The sequence below is a fragment of the Mobula hypostoma genome, chromosome 19, assembly GCF_963921235.1.
Source record: "Mobula hypostoma chromosome 19, sMobHyp1.1, whole genome shotgun sequence".
NCBI classification, from domain to species: Eukaryota; Metazoa; Chordata; class Chondrichthyes; order Myliobatiformes; family Myliobatidae; genus Mobula; species Mobula hypostoma.
Genome location: NC_086115.1, coordinates 38304899 through 38325943, shown reverse-complemented (window position 1 = coordinate 38325943; position 21045 = coordinate 38304899). Strand labels below are relative to the sequence as shown.

The following is a 21045-nucleotide window of genomic DNA, read 5'->3' as shown; positions in this document are numbered from 1 at the left end:
ACATTCTACATTTGCATTCTAGGAGATAGCAATGACCTAAATCCTATTTGACACTGACTATGTCTCAACTTTGCAAAGGTCTGTCCAAAAGAACTAAAACTCCACCATTGCATTGACAATACCCAAAATATACCGTATATTATAAGCTTATTGAACATTCTTGTTAAGAAAACCAGTATTTCAGATCACTCCCTAAGAGTCCCAATCTCCCTCCTACAACATAAGTTTCAAAATCCCAATCTGAGTATACACAAATCACCAATTTATCAAAATGCCAATTCTTTCTAGAATGTGGGAATTTCATGTCCAAAATAAAGACTCTCACATTTCCATCACCTTAACCTGGATTCCACATGGCCAGTGTGGAATCAGGGTTTCTTTCTCTCATTCCAAAGCAAAGAAATAAATACACTCAAACTTAACACACAGAAAAGATGTAACAGCAATTGATGTTTGCACTTTGCTTCCTTCTGAAGCTTCACAAATAAACTGAAAAATACTTGGCACAAACATTTAATATCGAATAAACACATTCCAAAGAACAGAGGAAAAGAAAAAGATGAATGGAAGGGCCCCCCTCAAATTCACAATATTTCTTTCAGACTTCTTCCAAAGATAGGATATCCTGCAAGTTCATTGCACATTAAATAACACAATCATCCTCTGAATAAGGGGTTCCCAGCCTTTTTTATGCCATGGACCAATACCATTAAGCAAGGGGTCTGTGGATGCCAGGTTGGGAGCCCCTGATCTATATGAATTCTAACACCTTTCCAATACAGATTTAACAAGCACATGATAGATTTTGCATTCACTCACTCGTGCATTCTCTCCCACACGCTCTCGCTCTCCCAGGTGAACTCATGTGGCCACACCTCACACGACATTTCTTAAGCTCAAATTATTCATATTTTATTCTGGGGGTGTCCGGAGCAAATGGCGAGCTTCCTGCGGGGAGTGGGGCGGGAAGGCGTCACCCACTGCCCGACCCCTGCTGCTACCACAGGTCCACCAGTGCATAAACTCTCTCCAGCACCGATCCTCATCCCAGAAACTCAGCAACCATGTGAGCAGAGACTCCGTTGGCTTCTGCCTGTACTTGTCTCCCAAATCCGCCACTACCTTAGTGGAGAACTCTCCTAAAGTAGTTGTCTTGGTGAGACGCAATATGTTACCCTCCCCAGGTCCCTCTCCTCCTCCTGCACCACGCACACCATCCCCCGCCCAGCCTGCTGCCATGGAGCCTGGAAAGGCTATGGGCCAGTGGCCCTCTTGCCAGGTGGGACCACGTGGCCTCTGGTCTGGCCTGTACTGTTGTGGCTGTATAGGGGGAAGGGTTCTCACTTAGAGGGGCAGCCCCCTCTACTAACCTCCCTTCCCCATACTCGCTGTCTAACCAACCGTCCCTATCCCTCAACAACATGTCGGGATCACCTCCCCACAACATCAGGGCTCTGATCTTAACAGGGTCCGGTCACCAGCTAGCCCTGCAGTCAGCCTCTATCTGCTGCACCTTTATTAGCCGACAGGCCACCTCTGTTCTCCTATCCTCGAACTCTTCAACCTGAGCCTGCGCTGACTGGGCAACCTACCCTATGGTTTAGCACTTCCACTTTGTTTCTCAAACTATCTACCTCTCTCTCCTCCTGTGAGATCGTCTCATACTGCTGCTTTCCTATGGCTGCCAGCAGCCAGAAAACATCCCACAGTCTCCTCTACCTCATTAAGTACAGGCATGTTGCGGAGTCCCATTTTCACTCCATGGGAGTCCATCATGTCTGACCAATCTACTGGCATCCCATGGTGCCCTAGTGGGTAGGCAAGACTCCCAAATCCTGCACTGTTGTCAGCTCACCCCGGAACTCAGCACTCCTCACATCATGTTTGGGGTGTGAGTGGGGGGGTCCCTCTCTTGTTTTTGCCTTTATTAATATATATTAATCCGTGCAATGACTGAACCCTGCTCGCAGCGCCAATGGTTGTGTGAAATATGATCTGTGATTTTGGTGAATGGTGACAGAAGACACTCACTACCAGCAAGTAAGTTACCTGTTATCCACAGGACAAAGCAAACACTAAACATTCAGTAAGCAATTCAAGTTGCTGAGGTGCTGACAGATATATTGAACATCTCTCTGGAATAGACCATCATCTCCTCTGTTTTCAAGGCAGCAACCATCAGTTCAGTGCCAAAGAAGGCATTAGTAACTTGCCTAAATGACTATTGTTAAGTGGTATTAACATCAACTGTAATAAAATGCTTTGAGTGGCTGGTCATGGAGCACATTAAAGCCTTACTTTCGGCTATATTGAATCCTTTCCATATAACCATATAACAATTACAGCACGGAAACAGGCCATCTCAGCCCTTCTAGTCCATGCCGAACTCTTACTCTCACCTAGTCCCACCGACCTGCACTCAGCCCATAACCCTCCATTCCTTTCCTGTCCATATATCTATCCAATTTAACTTTAAATGACAACATCGAACCAGCCTCAACCAATTCTGCTGGAAGCTCGTTCCACACAGCTGCCACTCTCTGAGTAAAGAAGTTCCCCCTCATGTTACCCCTAAACTTTTGCCCTTTAACTCTCACCTCATGTCCTCTTGTTTGAATCTCCCCCACTCTCAATGGAAAAAGCCTATCCACGTCAACTCTATCTATCCCCCTCATAATTTTAAATACCTCTGTCAAGTCCCCTCTCAACCTTCTACGTTCCAAAGAATAAAGACCCAACTTGTTCAACCTTTCTCTGTAACTTAGATGATGAAACCCAGGTAACATTCTAGTAAACAACAGGAATTCTGCAGATGCTGGAAATTCAAGCAACATACATCAAAGTTGCTGGTGAACGCAGCAGGCCAGGCAGCATCTATAGGAAGAGGCGCAGTCGACGTTTCAGGAAGGGTCTCGGCCTGAAACGTCGACTGCGCCTCTTCCTATAGATGCTGCCTGGCCTGCTGCGTTCACCAGCAACTTTGATGTATGTTGCTTAACATTCTAGTAAACCTTCTCTGTACTCTCTCTATTTTGTTGACATCTTTCCTATAATTCGGTGACCAAAACTGTACACAATATTCCAAATTTGGCCTCACCAATGCCTTGTACAGTTTCAACATTACATCCCAACTCCTATACCCAATGCTCTGTTTTATAAAGGCCAGCATACCAAAAGCTTTCTTCACCACCCTATCCACATGAGATTCCACCTTCAGGGAACTATGCACCATTATTCCTAGATCCCTCTGTTCTACTGCATTCTTCAATGCCCTACCGTTTACCATGTATGTCCTATTTTCAGTTTGCTTATTGCTCAAATTGATCCACTGATGATGCCATACCCTCTGCTCTGTACTCTGTCCTGTTCCACCTGGAGAATGGAGTCTCATATAGCAGGCTGCTGAAACTGTCCTCGCTGGGTCTCTATACAAGGGTCATGGACTTCTTAGCAGAAAGGCCATAGTCAGTCCATGAGGGCAGCAATGTCACTAGTCCTATTACACTGAGTACTAGCGCTCCCCAAGGCTGTGTGCTCAGCCCGCGGACTTCAGGAAGTTGCAGATCAACCATCCCCTGCTGCACATACATTGCTCCTCTGTGGAGAAAGTTAAGTGCACCAAGTTCCTGGGAGTTCATATCATGGACGACCTCACCTGGTCCCTCAATATCACCTCCCTGAATAAGAAGGAACAGCAAAGCCTCCACTTCCAGAGTAGATTGAGGAAGTGAGGTTCCTCACAGAACCCCTTACCCCTTTACAGGAGAACCATTGAGAGTGTCCTGTAAAGTTGCATCATCATCAGGTATGAGAGCAGCCGAGCATTAGACCGGAAGTCACTACACAGGGCTGTGAGCACGTCTGAGAGGATCATAGGGGTCTCCCTACCGTCCATTAGGGACATTTATCAGGAGCACTGTGTATATTCAAGGATCCCACCCATCCTTCCAGCATCCTCTTTGACTTTAAACCATCAGGCAGGAGACTCCGATGCATAAGGACAAGAACAGTCAGGATGGGAAACAGTTTTTTCCCTCAGGCCATTAGGCTTCTGAACTCCCTGCCACATTGCATTCAGTGTCACTGGATAATTTGTACTGTACCCTGCAATATTCACTTTACTTTGTTTATCTGTGCGTAAATAATTTGTAGATTTAATTCTCACTTCCCTAAGTTATTGTGTGTTATCTGTACAACTGTGTGTTACACACCGGTCCAGAGAAACGTTGTCTCATTTGGCAGTATACATGTACTATATATAGTTAAGAGAAAATAAACTTGATTTGACTTAATTGTGCTATAAAGTTAATTACTACCATGTAAATTTTCTGGACGTTAAAGCTACAGATGTAGAGTTACAATCTTTCATAGCATGGCAGAATTTAGTTTTGCAAATTTAAAGTTAGTACCTGTTCTCGTTTATCATCTCTTCATCTAATCTGTCTTGCACTTTATTTTGATTTCTGTATATGATTTAGTGCCAAATTACTGATTCTAACATGCACTTTGCTTTCTGAACATGATTTTGCATTGAATTACATCTTCCTATACAGTATATACTTACTGGTTTAGATTCCACACAGATTCACAAGGATTTTTCAGTCAAGGAGAAACAACATTGCTGGTCTTGTTCGTACCATGCTGGAGGCAATATATCATGTTGACTCCCAAATTACCAGAAAAATCTTGGAAAGGATCACAGGCAAGAATAAAACCCAGTTACTGTATGTGGTCACTGATGTTCCATCAAATCCTGTGAATGAAATAGGACTTTAACTTCAGTGGTCTTCTCCTCATTAAATAATGAGGAAAACCTTGGGAAGATTTTCCATAGCAATGGTAACATGCCATTCTCTTCACTGGACAGAACAAGGGCATCAGACAGACATCAAATGAGTGTATGCATAAAATCAGAGAAAATAAAGCCAAAATAATGTTAAATCAGAACACAGGAGATACTCATAATTAGAGTTCACTTTCATGCTGTAAAAGACAACATTTCTGAATGTACATACAGTATCATTTAAAAAAACTTAAGACTTAAATGATCATGTTAAACATGTCTATATTCTTAATATAATACAAATCATTAAATTAAGCAATTAAAGGTGGTTTTAAGAAGGTGTGGGAAAATGTTTTTAAATGACTGAAGTATGATTAGTCTCACAGCAGTTGTTCCCTCCCATTGCAATCAATGAGGAAAGACTACTTACACCTCCTGAGACATAGCAGATAGGCACATGAGCACTCTGTAAGGAATGGACAATTAATATGCCTTCTGACCCTTGTTGAAGTCTATTCAGTTCAGTGCTGGAACCACAGCAAACTAATGTGCAAACACGAGGAAATCTGCAGATGCTGGAATTTCAAGCAACACACATAAAATTGCTGGTGAACGCAGCAGGCCAGGCAGCATCTATAGGACGGGGTACAGTTGACGTTTTGGGCCGGGACCCTTCGTCAGGACTAACTGAAAGAAGAGATAGTAAGAGATTTGAAAGTGGGAAGGGGAGATGTGCAAGATTAGACGACTGCAGTTGCAGATGTAGACAATAATCTCATTTTTCAGTTCAATGACCTGAACACCCCAGTTTTCATTGTTACTTGCGCAAAATCAAACTTAAAAATAATAGGCAGTAAACACTATCGTTCATGACAAATGAGGTCGAGTTATATTCTTTTCATTTGTAATTACCATGACACCAAGATCATGAAACAGAGTTCACCTTTTTAAGTGGCAAAATAAATTGAAGTTTTTTTAAAAATAGTTGATTTATCAGAGATAATGAGTTGGTTGTTTCTAGGATATGCAAAATGAGTCAGTATTTTTCAAGGGGTTTAAAAAAAGACAAGAACCGGAAAGACATGACAGTTCACTTTCTCCACCTCCGTTTTCAGCTTTGAATAAGGAAACTTTTCTTTATCTCGTTCCTCCGTATCTAGCTGCTAATTCTAAATCAATAAATCCTCATTATTAATGGTAACTATCGTAAACTGCCTTCAGACTTAAACATTTTAAAACAATTAAATCTCCTCTTAACTGTCCTCATTTTCAGATCATTAATCTTTGCATCCTAAATATCCTTGTATTCAAGTCCTGCTCTTTCATCATCTCATTTGTAAGCATTCAGCTCCCGACAGAACATAAATTATGTCAGACAATGGAAAAAAAAAGACTGTGCTCAACAGGACATGAGTGGAAAGAAAATGCTAGAGACAAGTCCATAGTAATCCGAGAGGAAATCTGGAGTGTCCCGTTGCTGAGATCGGGTTAGGGTTATTCAAGAACTTGATGGTTGTAGGAAGGAATAGCTGCTCCTTAACTCCGTGGTGTTGAACATCAGGCTTTTGCACCTCCTTTCTAGGCAGCGAGATGAGGGCACAGGCCTGGATGGGTGGGGTTCCTTAATGATAGATGCCGCAAGTTTGAGTGCCTCTTGTAAATACTTTCAATGGTGGGTGGGGCTGTGCCTGGGATGGCCCAGGCTGTGTCCACGAGCCTCATCACTCCTGTGTTCCTGTGCATTATAATTGCTGAATAAGGCCTGTGAGGGTACTTTCTGCAGTGCACCCAGTGTTACCCAGTTTTGCCTTGAGCTTAAATGAGAAAGAGCAACCTCTTCTTCCTCACTCAGACCTATCAAGCTAATCATCAGCAATACCTTTAAAATAATCCTCATTATCTGCTTTCATTTTAACTTCTTATTGACAATGACACCTTCATTTAGCTATTTTAACTATTTTTTTTCAATTTAAAAGTAATGCTCTGTGCTCTGTGTGATGCTTAATCTTTGCTAATGTTCTTAATGCCATAAAGACGAGTTTGTAAAGTTTAAAAAGCATTCCTTCATGTGAAAACCTCAAGTGAGTGCAGATCTAATCAAATCTTCCTTTACAACGGAATAACAATGTTGTTTATAAAATGTTTCCCCAAAAGGAAATAAAAGGTCAACAACAGGTAAAAAAAAACTTCAAGATGAAATATCACATCTCGTAATCCAATGGCTTTATTTAAACTCCCTTTAGCGGCCAAAGTGCTACACCTGCCTATTCACCTCCTCCCTCACCTGCATTTAGGGCCCCAAACAGCCCTTCCAAGTGAGGCAACAGTTCACATGCAAATCTGTTGGGGCCGTCTATTGTATCAGTGCTCCCGATGTTGCCTCCTCTATATTCATAAGACCTGTCCTAAATTGGGGGATAGCTTTGTCAAGCACCTGTGATCCATCTGTCAAAAACGGAATTTCCTGGTGGCCAACCATTTTAATTCCTATCTCTATTCCCGCTCTGGCAAGTTGATCCATGGCCTCCTCTTTTGCCACGATGAGGCCACCCTCAGCATGGAGGAGCAACACCTCATATTGCGTCTGTGTCGCCTCCAACCTGATGGCATGAACATCGACCTCTTGTTCCGGTAAAAAGAAAATCGCTTTCCCTTCTTCAATCCCCACTCCGGCCTCTTAGCTCTTCGCAGGAGCCTACCACCTCCGCCCTGGTGCCCCTCCTCTTTCCCTTTTCCCTATAGTCCACTTTCCTCTTCTATCAGATTTCTTCCTCTCCAGCCCTTTACCTTTCCCATCCACCTGGCTTCACCTATCACCTTCTGACTATCCTCCTTCCCCTCCCTCCATCATTTTATTCTTGAGTCTTCCACCTTCCTTTCTAGTCCTGATGCAGGGTCTCGGCCCGAAACGTCGACTGCTTACTCATTTCCATAGGCGCTGCCTGACTTGCAGAGTTCCTCCAGCATTTTCTGTGAGTTGCTTTGGATTTCCAGCATCTGCAGAATTTCTTGCGCTTGTTATTTAGACTCGTCTTTCCTTGTTAAAATATATACAATTTGTAAGTGCATTTCCAGGTAAATATGCCCTTATCAACCTGGCTACCAGAAGACCTGGTCCTGATTCTCTCTGCTTGGCTGCCACACCGAAAACTCTCGATGTGCCTCATGACCACAAGTATCCTGGAGTTATGTGAAGAAATCAGATGTTCATGCAAACAAGAACCAGTCTTCAGGTCTTTTTTTTTGGCATGTGCATGCGTGCCAGCGAGTCTGTGTGTGCGTCTGCATGTGCTTGCGTGTGCGTGTGCGTGTGTGCGTCTGTGCATGCGTGTGCGTGTGTGCGTGTGCGTGTGCGCGTCTGCATGTGCGTGCGTGTGCGTGTGCATCTGTGCGTGCGTGTGCGTGTGTGCGCGTGCGCGTGTGCGTGTGTGCGTGTGCGTCTGTGCGTGTGCGTGTGTGCGCGTGTGCGTGTGTGCGTGTGCGTCTGTGCGTGTGCGTGTGTGCGTGTGTGCGTGTGCGTGTGTGCGTGTGCATGTGTGCGTGTGCGTGTGTGCGTGTGTGCGTGCGTGCGTCCGTGATGATGTCTTTTTCATGGCTTTTACAAGGCGCGGAGCGAGAGAGACTGTGACATGCCACTCCTCACACAGACATTTCACAGTATTGTTCCCTTTATTTTATGAGGTCGAGTTGCGATCTCGACACTCAACCCGACACGGATGGAAAGTGTACTCGGGAGCGGCCCTGACTGGTTTCGAACCCGGGAACCTCCGCTCCTGGGTCCAGCGCCGATGTCGTTGCGCCACCAACCGGCCCAGTCTTCAGGTCATAATGCAAATTGTAAGTTGGAAGCGGTAAATTGAAGGTAGAAGCACCCCTTCGCTAATGAACAATACTGCCTCTAAGAGATATAATCTGCAAAATGGTGATCTTGAGACGTTATAAGACTGTATCATCAGCATGTCACCTGCATCACAAGGGGCCCCAACACACTCAGCCACTGTTGTGCTACAATTATGAATGCCTTCTGTTCCATCATTTCAGGACATCTGACCATCTGGCTGCCCTCCTACCTGAACACAGGCAGAGGCTAAAGAGCAAGCCTCCAGAGATAAAGACAACAAACTGGTGGTTGCGGGAGGCAGGGGAGTGGCTAGGGCACTGCTTTGAGTCAGTGGACTGGGCCGTCTTCAAGGACTCATCAGAGGATCTCAGCAAATATGCCACAACTGTCACTGATTTTATAAAAACAGTCATTAATGTGTGCTTCCCTACCAAGTCACTCACAGTGTTCCCCAGCCAGAAGCCTTGGATGAACCAAGAGATCTGCATTCTGCTGAGGGCCACCTCAGGTCTGGCTACCTGAAGTACAGGAGATCCAGGTGTGACCTCCAGAAAGTCATCTCACATGCAAAGTGGCAATTCCAGACTAAACGTGGATCACTAAAGGATGCTTGACGGTTGTGGTATGGCTTGAATGCTATCATGTCCTACGAAGTGAAACCAGGTGACATAGTGACAGCAAGGTTTCGTTTCCAGGTGAGCCCAATGCATTGAATACTCACTTTGACAGTCAAAACACAGAGGGACCTCTACGAACTCCCACAGCCCCCAAGTGACCTTGAGTCTTCAGCCTCTGAGGCTGATGTCGGAGCAGCCTTCAGGAGGTGGGACCCCACAGAAAGCATTCAGCCAAAACGGGGTAGCTGACCGAATACTACGATCAACGGGCTGGTGTGTTCACTGACATCGTTAACCTCTCGCTCCGGCAATAGGAAGTACTCACCCGGTTCAAGCTGGCTTCAAGTATACTGGTGCCCGAGATGAATGTGGGAAACCTGCCTGAATGATTATCGTCCAGTACGAAGCGCTGAAGTGCTTTCGGAGGTTGGTGGTAAGGCATATCAACTGGTGGCTGACAAGTGACTTGGATCTGCTCCAATTTGCCAAGCATCACAACAGGTCAACAGCAGTTGCCATTTCATTGGCTTTTCACACAACCTTGGAACATCTGGCCCATGATGATGCAGCCATCAAGATGCTCCTCATTGACTACAGCTTGTCATTCAATACTATCGTCCCCTCAAAACTGAGCAATAAGCTCCAAGACGTGGGCCTCAAGACCTCCTTGTCCAACTGGATCCTCTATGTCCTTGCCTGCAAACCCCAGTCAATTTGGATTGGCAGCAACATCTCCACAAACGCCATCGGCACTGGTGCACCACAATCTGTGCACTCAGCACCCTGCTCTATTCACTTTATATGGATGACTGCAAGGATAAGCTCCAATGTCATGTTAAACAAGCACGAACAAATCTGAGGATGCTGGATATCCAAACCAAAATGCACAAAATGCTAGAGGAACTCAGCGGATCAGGCAGAATCTATGGAAAAGAGAAAACCGTCGATGTTTGGGGCTGAGACCTTCATGAGGGCTCATATTCAAGTTTGCTGGCTGAATCAGGGTGGGTGATGAATCAGCATTTAGGAGAGCGATTGAACATCTGGCTGAGTGGTGGCTCAAACGCAACTTCAGCAAGACCAAGGAGCTGATTATTGACTTGAGGGGGAGGAATCCAGAGGTCCATGAGCCAGTCCTCATCGGAGGATCAGAGGTGGAGAGAGTCAACAACTTTAAGTTCCTCAGTGTTATCATTTCAGAGGACCTGTGCTGGGTCCGGCATATAACTGCCATCACAAAGAAAGCACAGCAGTGCCAGTAATTTCTTACACGTATTTAGCAAACTATAGATATGCGATGGAGTGACCATTGACTGGTTGAATCACTGCCTGGTATGGAAACACCAATGCCCTTGGGTGGAAAATTATACAAAATGTAGTGGATACAGCCCAGTCCGGGGACACCTTCCCCACCAATGAGCACATTTACATGAAATGTTGTTGCAGGAAAGCAGCATCTATCACCAGGGGGACTTCCACCACTAGGTCATGCTCTCTTCTCGCTCCTACCATCAGGAAGTGGGTACAGGAGCCTCAAGACCTACACCACCAGGTTCAGGTACAGTTCTTACCCCTCAGCCTGTAGGCCCTTGAACCAGAAGAGATAACTTCACTCAACTGCACTTGCCCCATTGCTGAACTGTTCCTGTAGGTTTTCACAAATAAACCAAGTGGGGCATTTTATGTCTAATGAAAACCGTAACCATTTTTATTGAACTCTAAAACCTGAAACACAAAAGTGTGCTAAAGATCCTTATGTAACAATGTCCTCATGTCAGACCAGCCTCTTAAAGTGAAACCCCAACTCAATTTGGTGATTGTGAGTTATGTACATTTCTCCCAATTACATTACCCTATATTCCCACAAGCTATGGACTCAGTTTCAAGGATGCTTAAGATCATAAGATCATAAGATCATAAGACATAGGAGCAGAATTAGGCCATTTGGCCCATCGAGCCTGCTCCGCCATTTAATCATGGCTAACGCTTTTTTTTCCTCCTCCTCAATCCCATTTCCCAGCCTTCTCCCCATAACTTTTGATGCCATGTCAAATCAAGAACCATCTATTACTTACATTTGAAGCTTTTAAGCAAAAACCACACTTTTGTCACCAAATCACACAATAAAGTTTAAAAGATATGGTATTTATTTATCTGCTGCAAATGTCATGCTCTAATCATGAGTGTACAAATGGATAGAAATCAATTTGTTCCTCTATCGCCAGGCATCAATTGTAAGTCATTTTAACGCAAACAACAGGAATTCTGCAGATGCTGGAAATTCAAGCAACACACATCAAAGTTGCTGCTTGGCCTGCTGCGTTCACCAGCAACTTTGATGTGTGTTAATTGTAAGTCATTAGTGTTTTAGTATGTTGTGGGCATTTAAAAATAGTTTTCTTTCATGCTTCATCTCATGCTCTTGTTATTTACTTCTTAATTATTTATTATTAATAATTATTGTAATAATTAATAATTGTTATTCTTTTTGTATGCGCACAGTTTGTGTCTTTTGCATACTAGTTGTCCACCTGTTAGTGCAGTCTTGCATTGACTCTATTATGGTTATTCGATTTATTGAGTATGCTCACGCGAAAATTAATCTCAGGGTTGTGTATGGTAACATACACGAACTCCGGTTAAAAAATTACTTTGAACTTTATGTTACATGGAACTTCCGGGTAAATGCGCCCTTATCAACATGGCTACCAGAAGACCCGGTCCTTCTCTCTGCCTGGCTGCAACAGCGAAACTTCCCAGAGTTCCTAAAGGAAGTACTCAGGCCGAGGCTCTGATTGGACAAAGCTTACGGAAGCGCAATTTTTGAATGCGAGGAGAAGGTTGGCATCGGATGACCGACAGGTTGGAAAAGCTTCATGTGGATTCTTGGCTGCTGAGAATTTAATTTCAGCGCACATTTTCTTCAAGAGATCTGGTAACTTTCGTTTTGGTAAGCTTAGCTCTGATTATTTGTTTAAAGCAACCGATAGGGAGCCTCTCGGTCTGACTAGAAATATCGAGTTTGTGACCGCCTTTTTATGTTTAAAATTTTGGGGAACTTGTACAAAGTCTGAGACCAACGGAGTGATTTTCATATATTGTAAGATCGTCTCTGACCTTCTCTCCACCTCGTGTTAAGATAATGTGACAATATTGTGCCGGTTTCTTCAACTTTTTAAAGGTACAGGTTGTTTGTTTTTGGGCGAGAAAGCAAATGTTAAGTAAGACCTTACTTACTACTGTATGGCCGCCGCCTTTGTTCCGTATTATAGATTTGTGAGCTATAACTTGTATCAGTAGGTAGATTTTGCAGTGGTGTAAAAGGTCTGTCAGGATAATACAAGGATCTGCAATTGGAATCGGAGGGTTTTAAATATGGCATTCATAACTGTACTATTTCCCAATGATGGTAACAGTTCATTTTAGTAAAAAGACTCCACTTTAGTGAGGTGTTAAATGCTCTTTCCTTGCAGCTTCCGACTCAATTAGCTTATTCTTTGCCCGTTTCTGCCTAAATGGTGTACAGTTATTACGGAGTGCCCACGTGATATAAACTCTACATTTAAAACTAATCAAAAAATCTAAACAAGGTTTATTTAGATCGCCTGGTTCCCGTTTTGACAAGTACATCAATCCTTTCAATCAACCTTCTAGTCGTAAGTCTATTTTCTCCACGGCTGCTCTCACGCAGAAATTCTGCATATTCATTACTAACTCTGCAAACAACTTGCTGGAAGGATTTGGCTGCTTGAACAGCTCTTAGGGGTGGCGGGGCGGGGAGGGCGAGACGTTTCCGGTTTACACTCCAACTTCGAACTGATGCAAGGTTTTGACTGGAAGATGGACGGCTCCCTCCCTAAATTTCTTGACTCCGAGTTCCTCCAGCAGATATTTTTTGTTGCTCCAGGTTCCAGCATCTGCTGCCTCTTGTGTTGAGGTATTTTAATTCTCACCGCCTTGTTCTGAAGAAAGTCATCCTGAAGCATTAACTTTTCCTCACAGCAGAGGTTGAGCATGGTTTGTGGGACACTTACTGCCTTTTCCGTTTTCATCAGATTTTTAGCATTTGCAGACGTTTGTTTATTGATTGAGATGCAGCATGGAATAGGCACTTCTGGCCCTAGGGTGGGGGAGATGGGGTGACAGCACCCCACGGTGAATAGGTCCTCTTGTTCTCACCTACCACCCCACCAGCCTCCGCATCCAGCACATAATTCTCCATAACTTCTGCCATCTCTGGCGGGATCCCACCACAAAGCACATCTTCCCCTCTTTCCCGCACCCCCCTCCACCCACCACATTTTGCTTTCCGCAGGTATCACTCCCTATGCGACCCCCTTGTGTGTTTGTCCTTCCCCCACTGATCTCCCTCCTGGCACTTATCCTTCCAAGCAGAACAAGTGCTACACCACCTCCCTCACTACCATTCAGGGCCTCAAACAGCCCTTCCCGGTGAGGCAACCCCTCACTTGTGAGTCTGGTGGGGTCATCTACTGTATCCGGTGCTCCTGATGTGGCCTCCTGTGTATCTGGGAGACCCACTTTGCTGAGCACCTATGCTCTGTCCGCCAGAAAAAGCGGGATCTTCCAGTCTCCACCCACTTTTAATTCCACTTCCCATTCCCATTACAACATGTCAGTCCATGGCCTCCCCTACTGTCGTGATGAGGCCACACTCAGGTTGGAGGAACAACACCTTATATTCTGTCTGGGTAGCCTCCGGCCTGATGGCATGAACATTAAATTCTCAAATTTCTGGTAATGCCTCCCTTCACTCCCCCTTCCCTCCCCCCGGTGCTGCGCCCCCTTTCTTTCTTCCATGGCCGTCTATCCTCCTGTCAGATTTCCCCTTCTCCAGCCCTGTATCTCTCTCACCAATCAACTTCCCAGCTCCTTCACCCCCCCCAGTTTCTCCTATCACCTTGTAGTTCTTCCTCCCCATTTCTTACTCTGACAACTCATCTTTTTTTTCAAGTCCTGCCGAAGGGTTTCGGCCCGAAACATTGACTGTACTCTTTTTCCATAGATGCTGCCTGGCCTGCTGAGTTCCTCCAGCATTTTGTGTGTGTTGCAACCTTTCTGTCTATTCACTCATATTGATGTCTTAATTAATATCTACTCTTATCTGCAGATAAAAGTATTTCCAAAGTTCAAAGTAAGTTGATATCAAACTACATGTGTCACCACATAAAACCCTGAGATTCATTTTCTTGCGGGCATACTCAATAAATCCATGGAATAATAACCATCACAGAATCAATGAAAGACCACACCAACTGGGGTGCCCCAACCAGTGTGCAAAAGACAACAAACTGCAAATACAAAATAAACCAATATTAATAAGAACAAATAAGCAATAGATATCAAGAACATGAGTTGAAGAATCCTTAAAAGTGAATCACTTTGTTGTGGGAACAGTGAAGTTGAGTGAAGTTATCCCCTCTGGTTCAAGAGCCTGATGGTTGAGGGGTAAAACCTGAACCTGGTGGTGTGAGTCCTGAGGCTCCTGTACCTCACTCCTGATGGCAGCAGCAAGAAAAGAGCATGGCCTAGTCTGTGGGTACTGCTTTCCTGCAACAGTGTTTCATGTAATGTGCACAGTGGTGGTGAGTGCTTTACCCTTGATGGTCTGGGCCATATCCACTAGTTTTTATAGGATTTTCCGTTCAATGGCATTGGTGTTTCCATACCAGGCTATGATGCAGTCAGTATACTTTCCACTACGTACCTATAGAAGTTTTAGCTGTCATGCCAAATCTTCGCAAACTCCTAATGATGGAGAGGCGCTGTGTGCTTTTTTTTTGTGTTTGCACTTGCATACTGGGTCTAGGACAGGTCCTCTGAAATAATAACACCGAGGAATTTAAAGTTGCCGACCCTTTCCACCTCTGATGAGGACTGGCTCATGGACCTCTGGTTTCCTTTTCCTGAAGTCAATAATCAGCTCCTTGGTCTTGTTGACATTGAGTAAGAAATTGTTGTTATCGCACCGCTTAGCCAGATTTTCAATTTCCCTCCTGAATGCTGATTCGTCACCACCTACGGCAGTGGTGTCATCACCAAACTTGAATATGGCATTGGACCTGTGTTTAGACATTAAACTAATTCAAAGGAAGACCCAGGTCTGAAATGCGGGTTAAATAATTCATTGCGGGTTATATCCACAGGTACATGATTTGCATACATTAACACGCTACCATGTGATATGTACGTGCCTCATTCATATTTACTTTAAATGAGGCACGCACATAGCACATGGTAGCATGTTAATGTATGCAAATCACGTACTTGTGGATATAACCCGTAATGAATTATTTAAATAATTATTCAAACATTAATTACTTAAATATAAAATACGCCACACCTTTGTTTGACAAAGTACCACAAATGAAGCCGCTTAAGAAGAGCCCATGGTATTACAGGAAAGATACTAGCATGAGTAGAGCATTGGCTGACTGGCAGGAGGCAAAGAGTGGGAATAAATGAAGACTTTTCTAGTTGGTTGCCGGTGACTAGTGATGTTCCACAGGAGTCTGTGTTGGGACCGCTTTTTTCATTATATGTCATTGATTTGGATGATATAATTGATGACTTTGTGGCCAAGTTTGCAGATGATACGAAGATGGGCGGAGGGGCAGGTAGTTTTGAGGAAGCAGGGAGGCTGCAGAAGAACTGATAACATTAGGAGAATGGGCAAGGAGTGGCAGATGGAATACAGTGTCGGGAAGTGTATGATCATGCACTTCGGTTAAAAAAAATAAAAGTATATCCTATTTTCTAAGTGGACAGAAAATTCAAAAATCTGAGCTGCAAAGGTACTTGAGCAGGGTTCCCTAAAGAGGGTAATTTGCAGGTTGAGCCTGTGGTGAGGAAGGCAAATGCAATGTGAGCATTTATTTTGAGCACTGTGAGTAGTTTTGAGCCCTTAACTAAGGAAGGATGCGCTGCCATTGGAGAGGGTTCAGAGGAGGTACCCAAAAATAATTCTGAGATTGAATGGGTTGTCATATGAGGACCGATTGGGTCTGTAGAATGGGCGGGAGATCTCATTGAAACCTATCGACTGTTGAAAGGCCTCAATGGAGTGGATGTGGAGAGGATGTTTCCTATGATGGGGAAGTCTAGGGCCTGAGGGTGCAGTCTCAGGATAGAGGGACATCCATTTAGGAAGGAGGTAAGGAATTTCTTTAGCCATAGACTGGTGAATCTGTGGAATTCATTGCCATAGGTGGCTGTGGTATTTTAAAGGCAGAGGGTGATAGATTCTTGATTAGTCAGGGCATAAAGGGTTACGGGGAGAAGGCAAAAGATTGGAGCTGAGAGGAAAATTGGATCAGCCATGATGAAATGGCGGAGCACACTTGACGGTCAAATGGCCTAATTCCCTAATGGTCTTATAGAATGATTTCTGGGTTTCCACTGTGATTTCTGTGGAAAGGTTTTCCTCAAAGTAGCCCAAGCTAAATACCTTCATTTTTGATTGTGATTTCTGTTCCTCATCAGATTAAAAATCTCATTTCAGTTCCATCACTTTAAATACGAGAGAATTGTATCAAAAATATCGTAACTCACTTAGAGACATCTAGTTTGCAATTCAAAAACACGCCTGCTTGGGGATTGACCAATTTTTAGAACATTGCCAAATCGTATGAATTTGTGAAATGTGAGAACTGGGGAATAGGTTCTAATGAATTTCTCTCTTCAACAGGTGCTGTTGTAAACCAAAACCAAAATGTCATCCCTAATCTCTTCGGCTAAAAAAGAAGAAAAAGCCAAGAATATACAAGTGGTTGTACGATGCAGGTAAGACTTGGGCTGTGTGTCTGCGGATCATGAGAGTAACAAATTTTAATTGTGTTCATTAATTGCTGCAAATGGTGGTACCTAAATTGCAGTGTTTGACTGTGTTCTACAGCCGGTTTGGCAGGGTCTGGTTGCAAGTTCAACAATTGATGCCAGGTTTCAGACTAGCCAGGAGTTCAGTGGTCTCGGGATCATTTGGCCAGCTCCTGTTCTTTTTTAATTGTTCTGATCTTACGAAGAGCTCGGAATGAGGGAAATTGTGTGGCGATTGAAGGGAAGACGGGAATAATAGCTTTGAAGCAGGATGTTTTGAGAGCAAAAAAGCAAAAAAAAGTTGACATGAGGAATTCTGCAGATGCTGGAATTTCAAGCAACACACAAAGTTGCTGGTGAACGCAGCAGGCCAGGCAGCATCTCTAGGAAGAGGTACAGTCGACGTTTCGGGCTGAGACCCTTTGTCAGGACTAACTGAAGGAAGAGTTATTATGAGATATGAAAGGGGGAGGGGGAGATCCGAAATGATAGGAGAAGGCAGGAGAGGGAGGGATGGAGCCAGGAGCTGGACAGTTGATTGGCAAAAGGGATACGAGAGGATCATGGGACAGGAGGCCTAGGGAGAAAGAAAAGGGGGAGGGGGGGAAAACCCAGAGGATGGGCAAGGGATATAGTGAGAGGGACAGAGGGAGAAAAAGGAGAGAGAGAAAAAGAATGTGTGTATATAAATAAATAACGGATGGGGTACGAGGGGGAGGTAGGGCATTAGCGGAAGTTTGAGAAGTCAATGTTCGTGCCATCATGTTGGAGGCTACCCAGATGGAATATAAGGTGTTGTTCCTCCAACCTGAGTGTGGCTTCATCTTTACAGTAGAGGAGGCCGTGGATAGACATAGTAGAATGGGACGTGGAAGTAAACTGTGTGGCCTCTGGCAGACAGAGTGTAGGTGTTCAGCGAAACGATCTCCCAGTCTGCGTCGAGTCTCGCCAATATATAGAAGGCCGCATCAGGAGCACCGGACGCAGTATATCATCCCAGCCGACTCACAGGTGAAGTGTTGCCTCACCTGGAAGGACTGTTTGGGGCCCTGAATGGTGGTAAGGGAGGAAGTGTAAGGGCATGTGTAGCACTTGCTCCACTTACAAGGATAAGTGCCAGGAGGGAGATCGGTGGGGAGGGATCAGGGGGACGAATGGACAAGGGAGTCGCGTAGGGAGCGATCCCTGCGGAAAGCAGTGAGAGGGAGGGAGGGAAAGATGTGCTTAGTGGTGGGATCCCGTTAGAGGTGGCGGAAGTTATGGAGAATTATATGTTGGACCCGGAGGCTGGTGGGGTGGTAGGTGAGGACAATGGGAACCGTATTCCTAGTGGGGTGGTGGGAGGATATTTGTGAGAGCAGATGTGCGTGAAATGGGGGAGATGCATTTGAGAGCAGAGTTGATGGTGGAGGAAGGGAAGCCCCTTTCTTCTAAAAAAAAAAAAGAGGACATCTCCTTCGTCCTGGAATGAAAAGCCTCATCCTGAGAGCAGATGCGGCGGAGACGGAGGAATGCAAGAAGGGGATGGCATTTTTGCAAGAGACGGGGTGAGAAGAAGAATAGTCCAGATAGCTGGGAAAGTCAGTAGGCTTGTAGTAGACATCAGTAGATAAGCTGTCTCCAGAGATAGAGACAGAAAGATCTAGAAAGGAGAGGGAGGTGTCTGAAATGGACCAGGTAAACTTGACAGCAGGGTGAAAGTTGGAGGCAAAGTTAATGAAGTCAGTGAGCTCAGCATGCATGCAGGAAGCAGCGCCAATGCAGTCATCGATGTAGCGAAGGAAAAGTGGGGGACAGATACCAGAATAGGTTTGGAACATAGATTGTTGCACAAAACCAACAAAAAGGCAGGCATAGCTAGGACCCATACGGGTGCCCATGGCTACACCTTATTTTGGAGGATGTGGGAGGAGCCAAAGGAGAAATTAGTAAGAGTAAGGACTAACTCCACTAGATGGAGCAGAGTGGTGGTAGAGGGGAACTGGTTAGGTCTGGAATCCAAAAAGAAGCGGAGAGATTTGAGACCCTCCTGATGGGTTATAGAAAGTTTTATATTTAGGACTTCCAAGAAAGACATAATGGATTTACAACTTAAAGTGAATTTCTGGTACTTCCATATGAACAGGAAGTGCTGAATTGTTCTTTATGTGGATCTCCAATCTATATTTTGCTACCTCATTGCACGACCCCTTCTGATTAAAATAACTATTAAATATCAACTATCAACAATATTCTGTTTCTGCCTCTGCTCAGGACACCAGTGGAGACCAAAGTCTATGAAGCCACATTTTGTAAAGTCAATTTTACCCATCTACTTAACCTAGTGCTAGGAGTAACACATTTAAAATCGTTATAAATTGACAATTTTTTTTAGGAGAGAGAAGAGAAATCTTCATTTGGAGATGAAAATCTTAATTGAGTTTTGCTTAAAGGTTGTCTATTTGCAACCTCCGATATGTAACCTTTAGAGTGATATTCTTTTGACTATGTCATCATGTACAAATCAATGTGCAGATAAGTTTGGATTTTTATGGGTAGTAGGGGCATATTGCCACAGCTGTCTTTTTCCTTAAAAAGGAAATCCATGTTTCTATTAATTTGCAAAATTGACTGGTTTTGGGTGTAATATGTGGTTTATCCACATAAAATATTTTACCATACACTTCTTGGAGCATAGTATTTTTCCAACCCTAATCTATTTTTTTCCCTTCCTTTTTACTTCTGCTTTCCAAAGCCAAGTTTAAAAATCCTAAATTCTAATTCTATTGTCAGCATAGAATTAGAGTACATTTGTTTTCATTAGTGGAAAACTGGAGAAGGTCGTGGGTATTCCATTATGGTTTTTTCAGCAGTCTCTGTTTAATATCCATTTCACAATGTTCTGTTGTGGTGTGACTGGGCTTCTGTCCACAAGTCTAGACAGCTCTGACAGGAAATGAACACAGCTTTTTTTTGGTAAAAGATGTATGTATTTCTTATGCAAACACTAAGATGTTATTCAACACATTCTGATCTTCACAGGCCGCTCAGTTTATCAGAACGCAAGTCAAATGCCTCCAACGTGGTTGACTGTGACCCAACCAGAAAAGAAGTTGCAGTGCGCAACTTTGCACTGGGAATTGAAAAGAGTGCCAAAAGATACACATTTGACATGGTATGAACCTTCATTTTTCCTCGTACAGAAATCAAAGAAATGTCAAAGTGAGTCCTGAATATACTTTGTTTTAATTCAGGTGTTTGGACCCACAGCAAAGCAAATTGATGTCTACAAAAGTGTGGTGTACCCCATCCTGGATGAAGTAATCATGGGGTACAACTGTACTATTTTTGCGTAAGTTGACAAATTTTCCATCATCTAGAAATGGTTAAATAAGATTTCCCTGCTTCAGATGTGGGCTTTTTATCTTTTTAAAAACTGGGATTCTTTATTTTCAATCAATCTGTCGTCCCACAGTCAGATTCAGTTTTATTATTGCTGACGTTAGTCAGGAGATTTGTTGTTTTGTGGCAGCAGTGCAGTGCATTAGTATCGTAGGTATGTCCTCGTTCTTCCGTGATCATTGGAGGGCTTCCCAGCAGGTTCTTAAAGTTGGTAAACCATGTCTGGATACGGTCCTCTGCTGTTTTACCATTTATTTGACCTGATGGGGACCTCTTCCGTCTGCTGATCTCGTTGACTAGGCGCCATGCTTCTCCATGCTGCTTGTCTGCATTAGCAACCTCGACCTCTCTAATCCTCTCAGCTAGTTCCTCTTCCTTCAGTCAGTCGTAGGCGGCAAAGGGATTCTTCTTTGCTGTCTTGAACTTGTCTCTTAGCTCTTCCGTTTCGCTCCTTCTAAGTTCGGCATGACAAGCACTGACCACGCTTCTTGCTGCGACGACGTCAGGATGTTTCGAGATCCGGCTCTTCTTGATTCGCTTCACAGTAGGCAAACTCTTTGTTGCATCTGTGTGTATGTCTATGAGCC

The 21045-nt window shown here is 44.1% G+C and overlaps 1 protein-coding gene across 3 annotated transcripts in view; it reads left to right on the top strand.

The window, feature by feature from the left end:
• The window catches only part of kif11 (kinesin family member 11), a 78735-nt gene that overhangs the window by 22298 nt on the left and 35392 nt on the right, over window positions 1-21045 (top strand). The window contains exons 1-4 of one of the 3 annotated variants that reach the window (XM_063071186.1): window positions 12059-12191; window positions 16950-17044; window positions 20099-20231; window positions 20311-20408. In XM_063071186.1, coding sequence (XP_062927256.1) covers window positions 16974-17044; window positions 20099-20231; window positions 20311-20408 — 302 coding nt within the window. In that variant the 5' untranslated portion in view covers window positions 12059-12191; window positions 16950-16973. Of the gene's footprint in view, window positions 1-12058; window positions 12192-16949; window positions 17045-20098; window positions 20232-20310; window positions 20409-21045 lie in introns of those variants that run through there. The other 2 variants (XM_063071188.1, XM_063071187.1) reach the window with 2 other exon arrangements.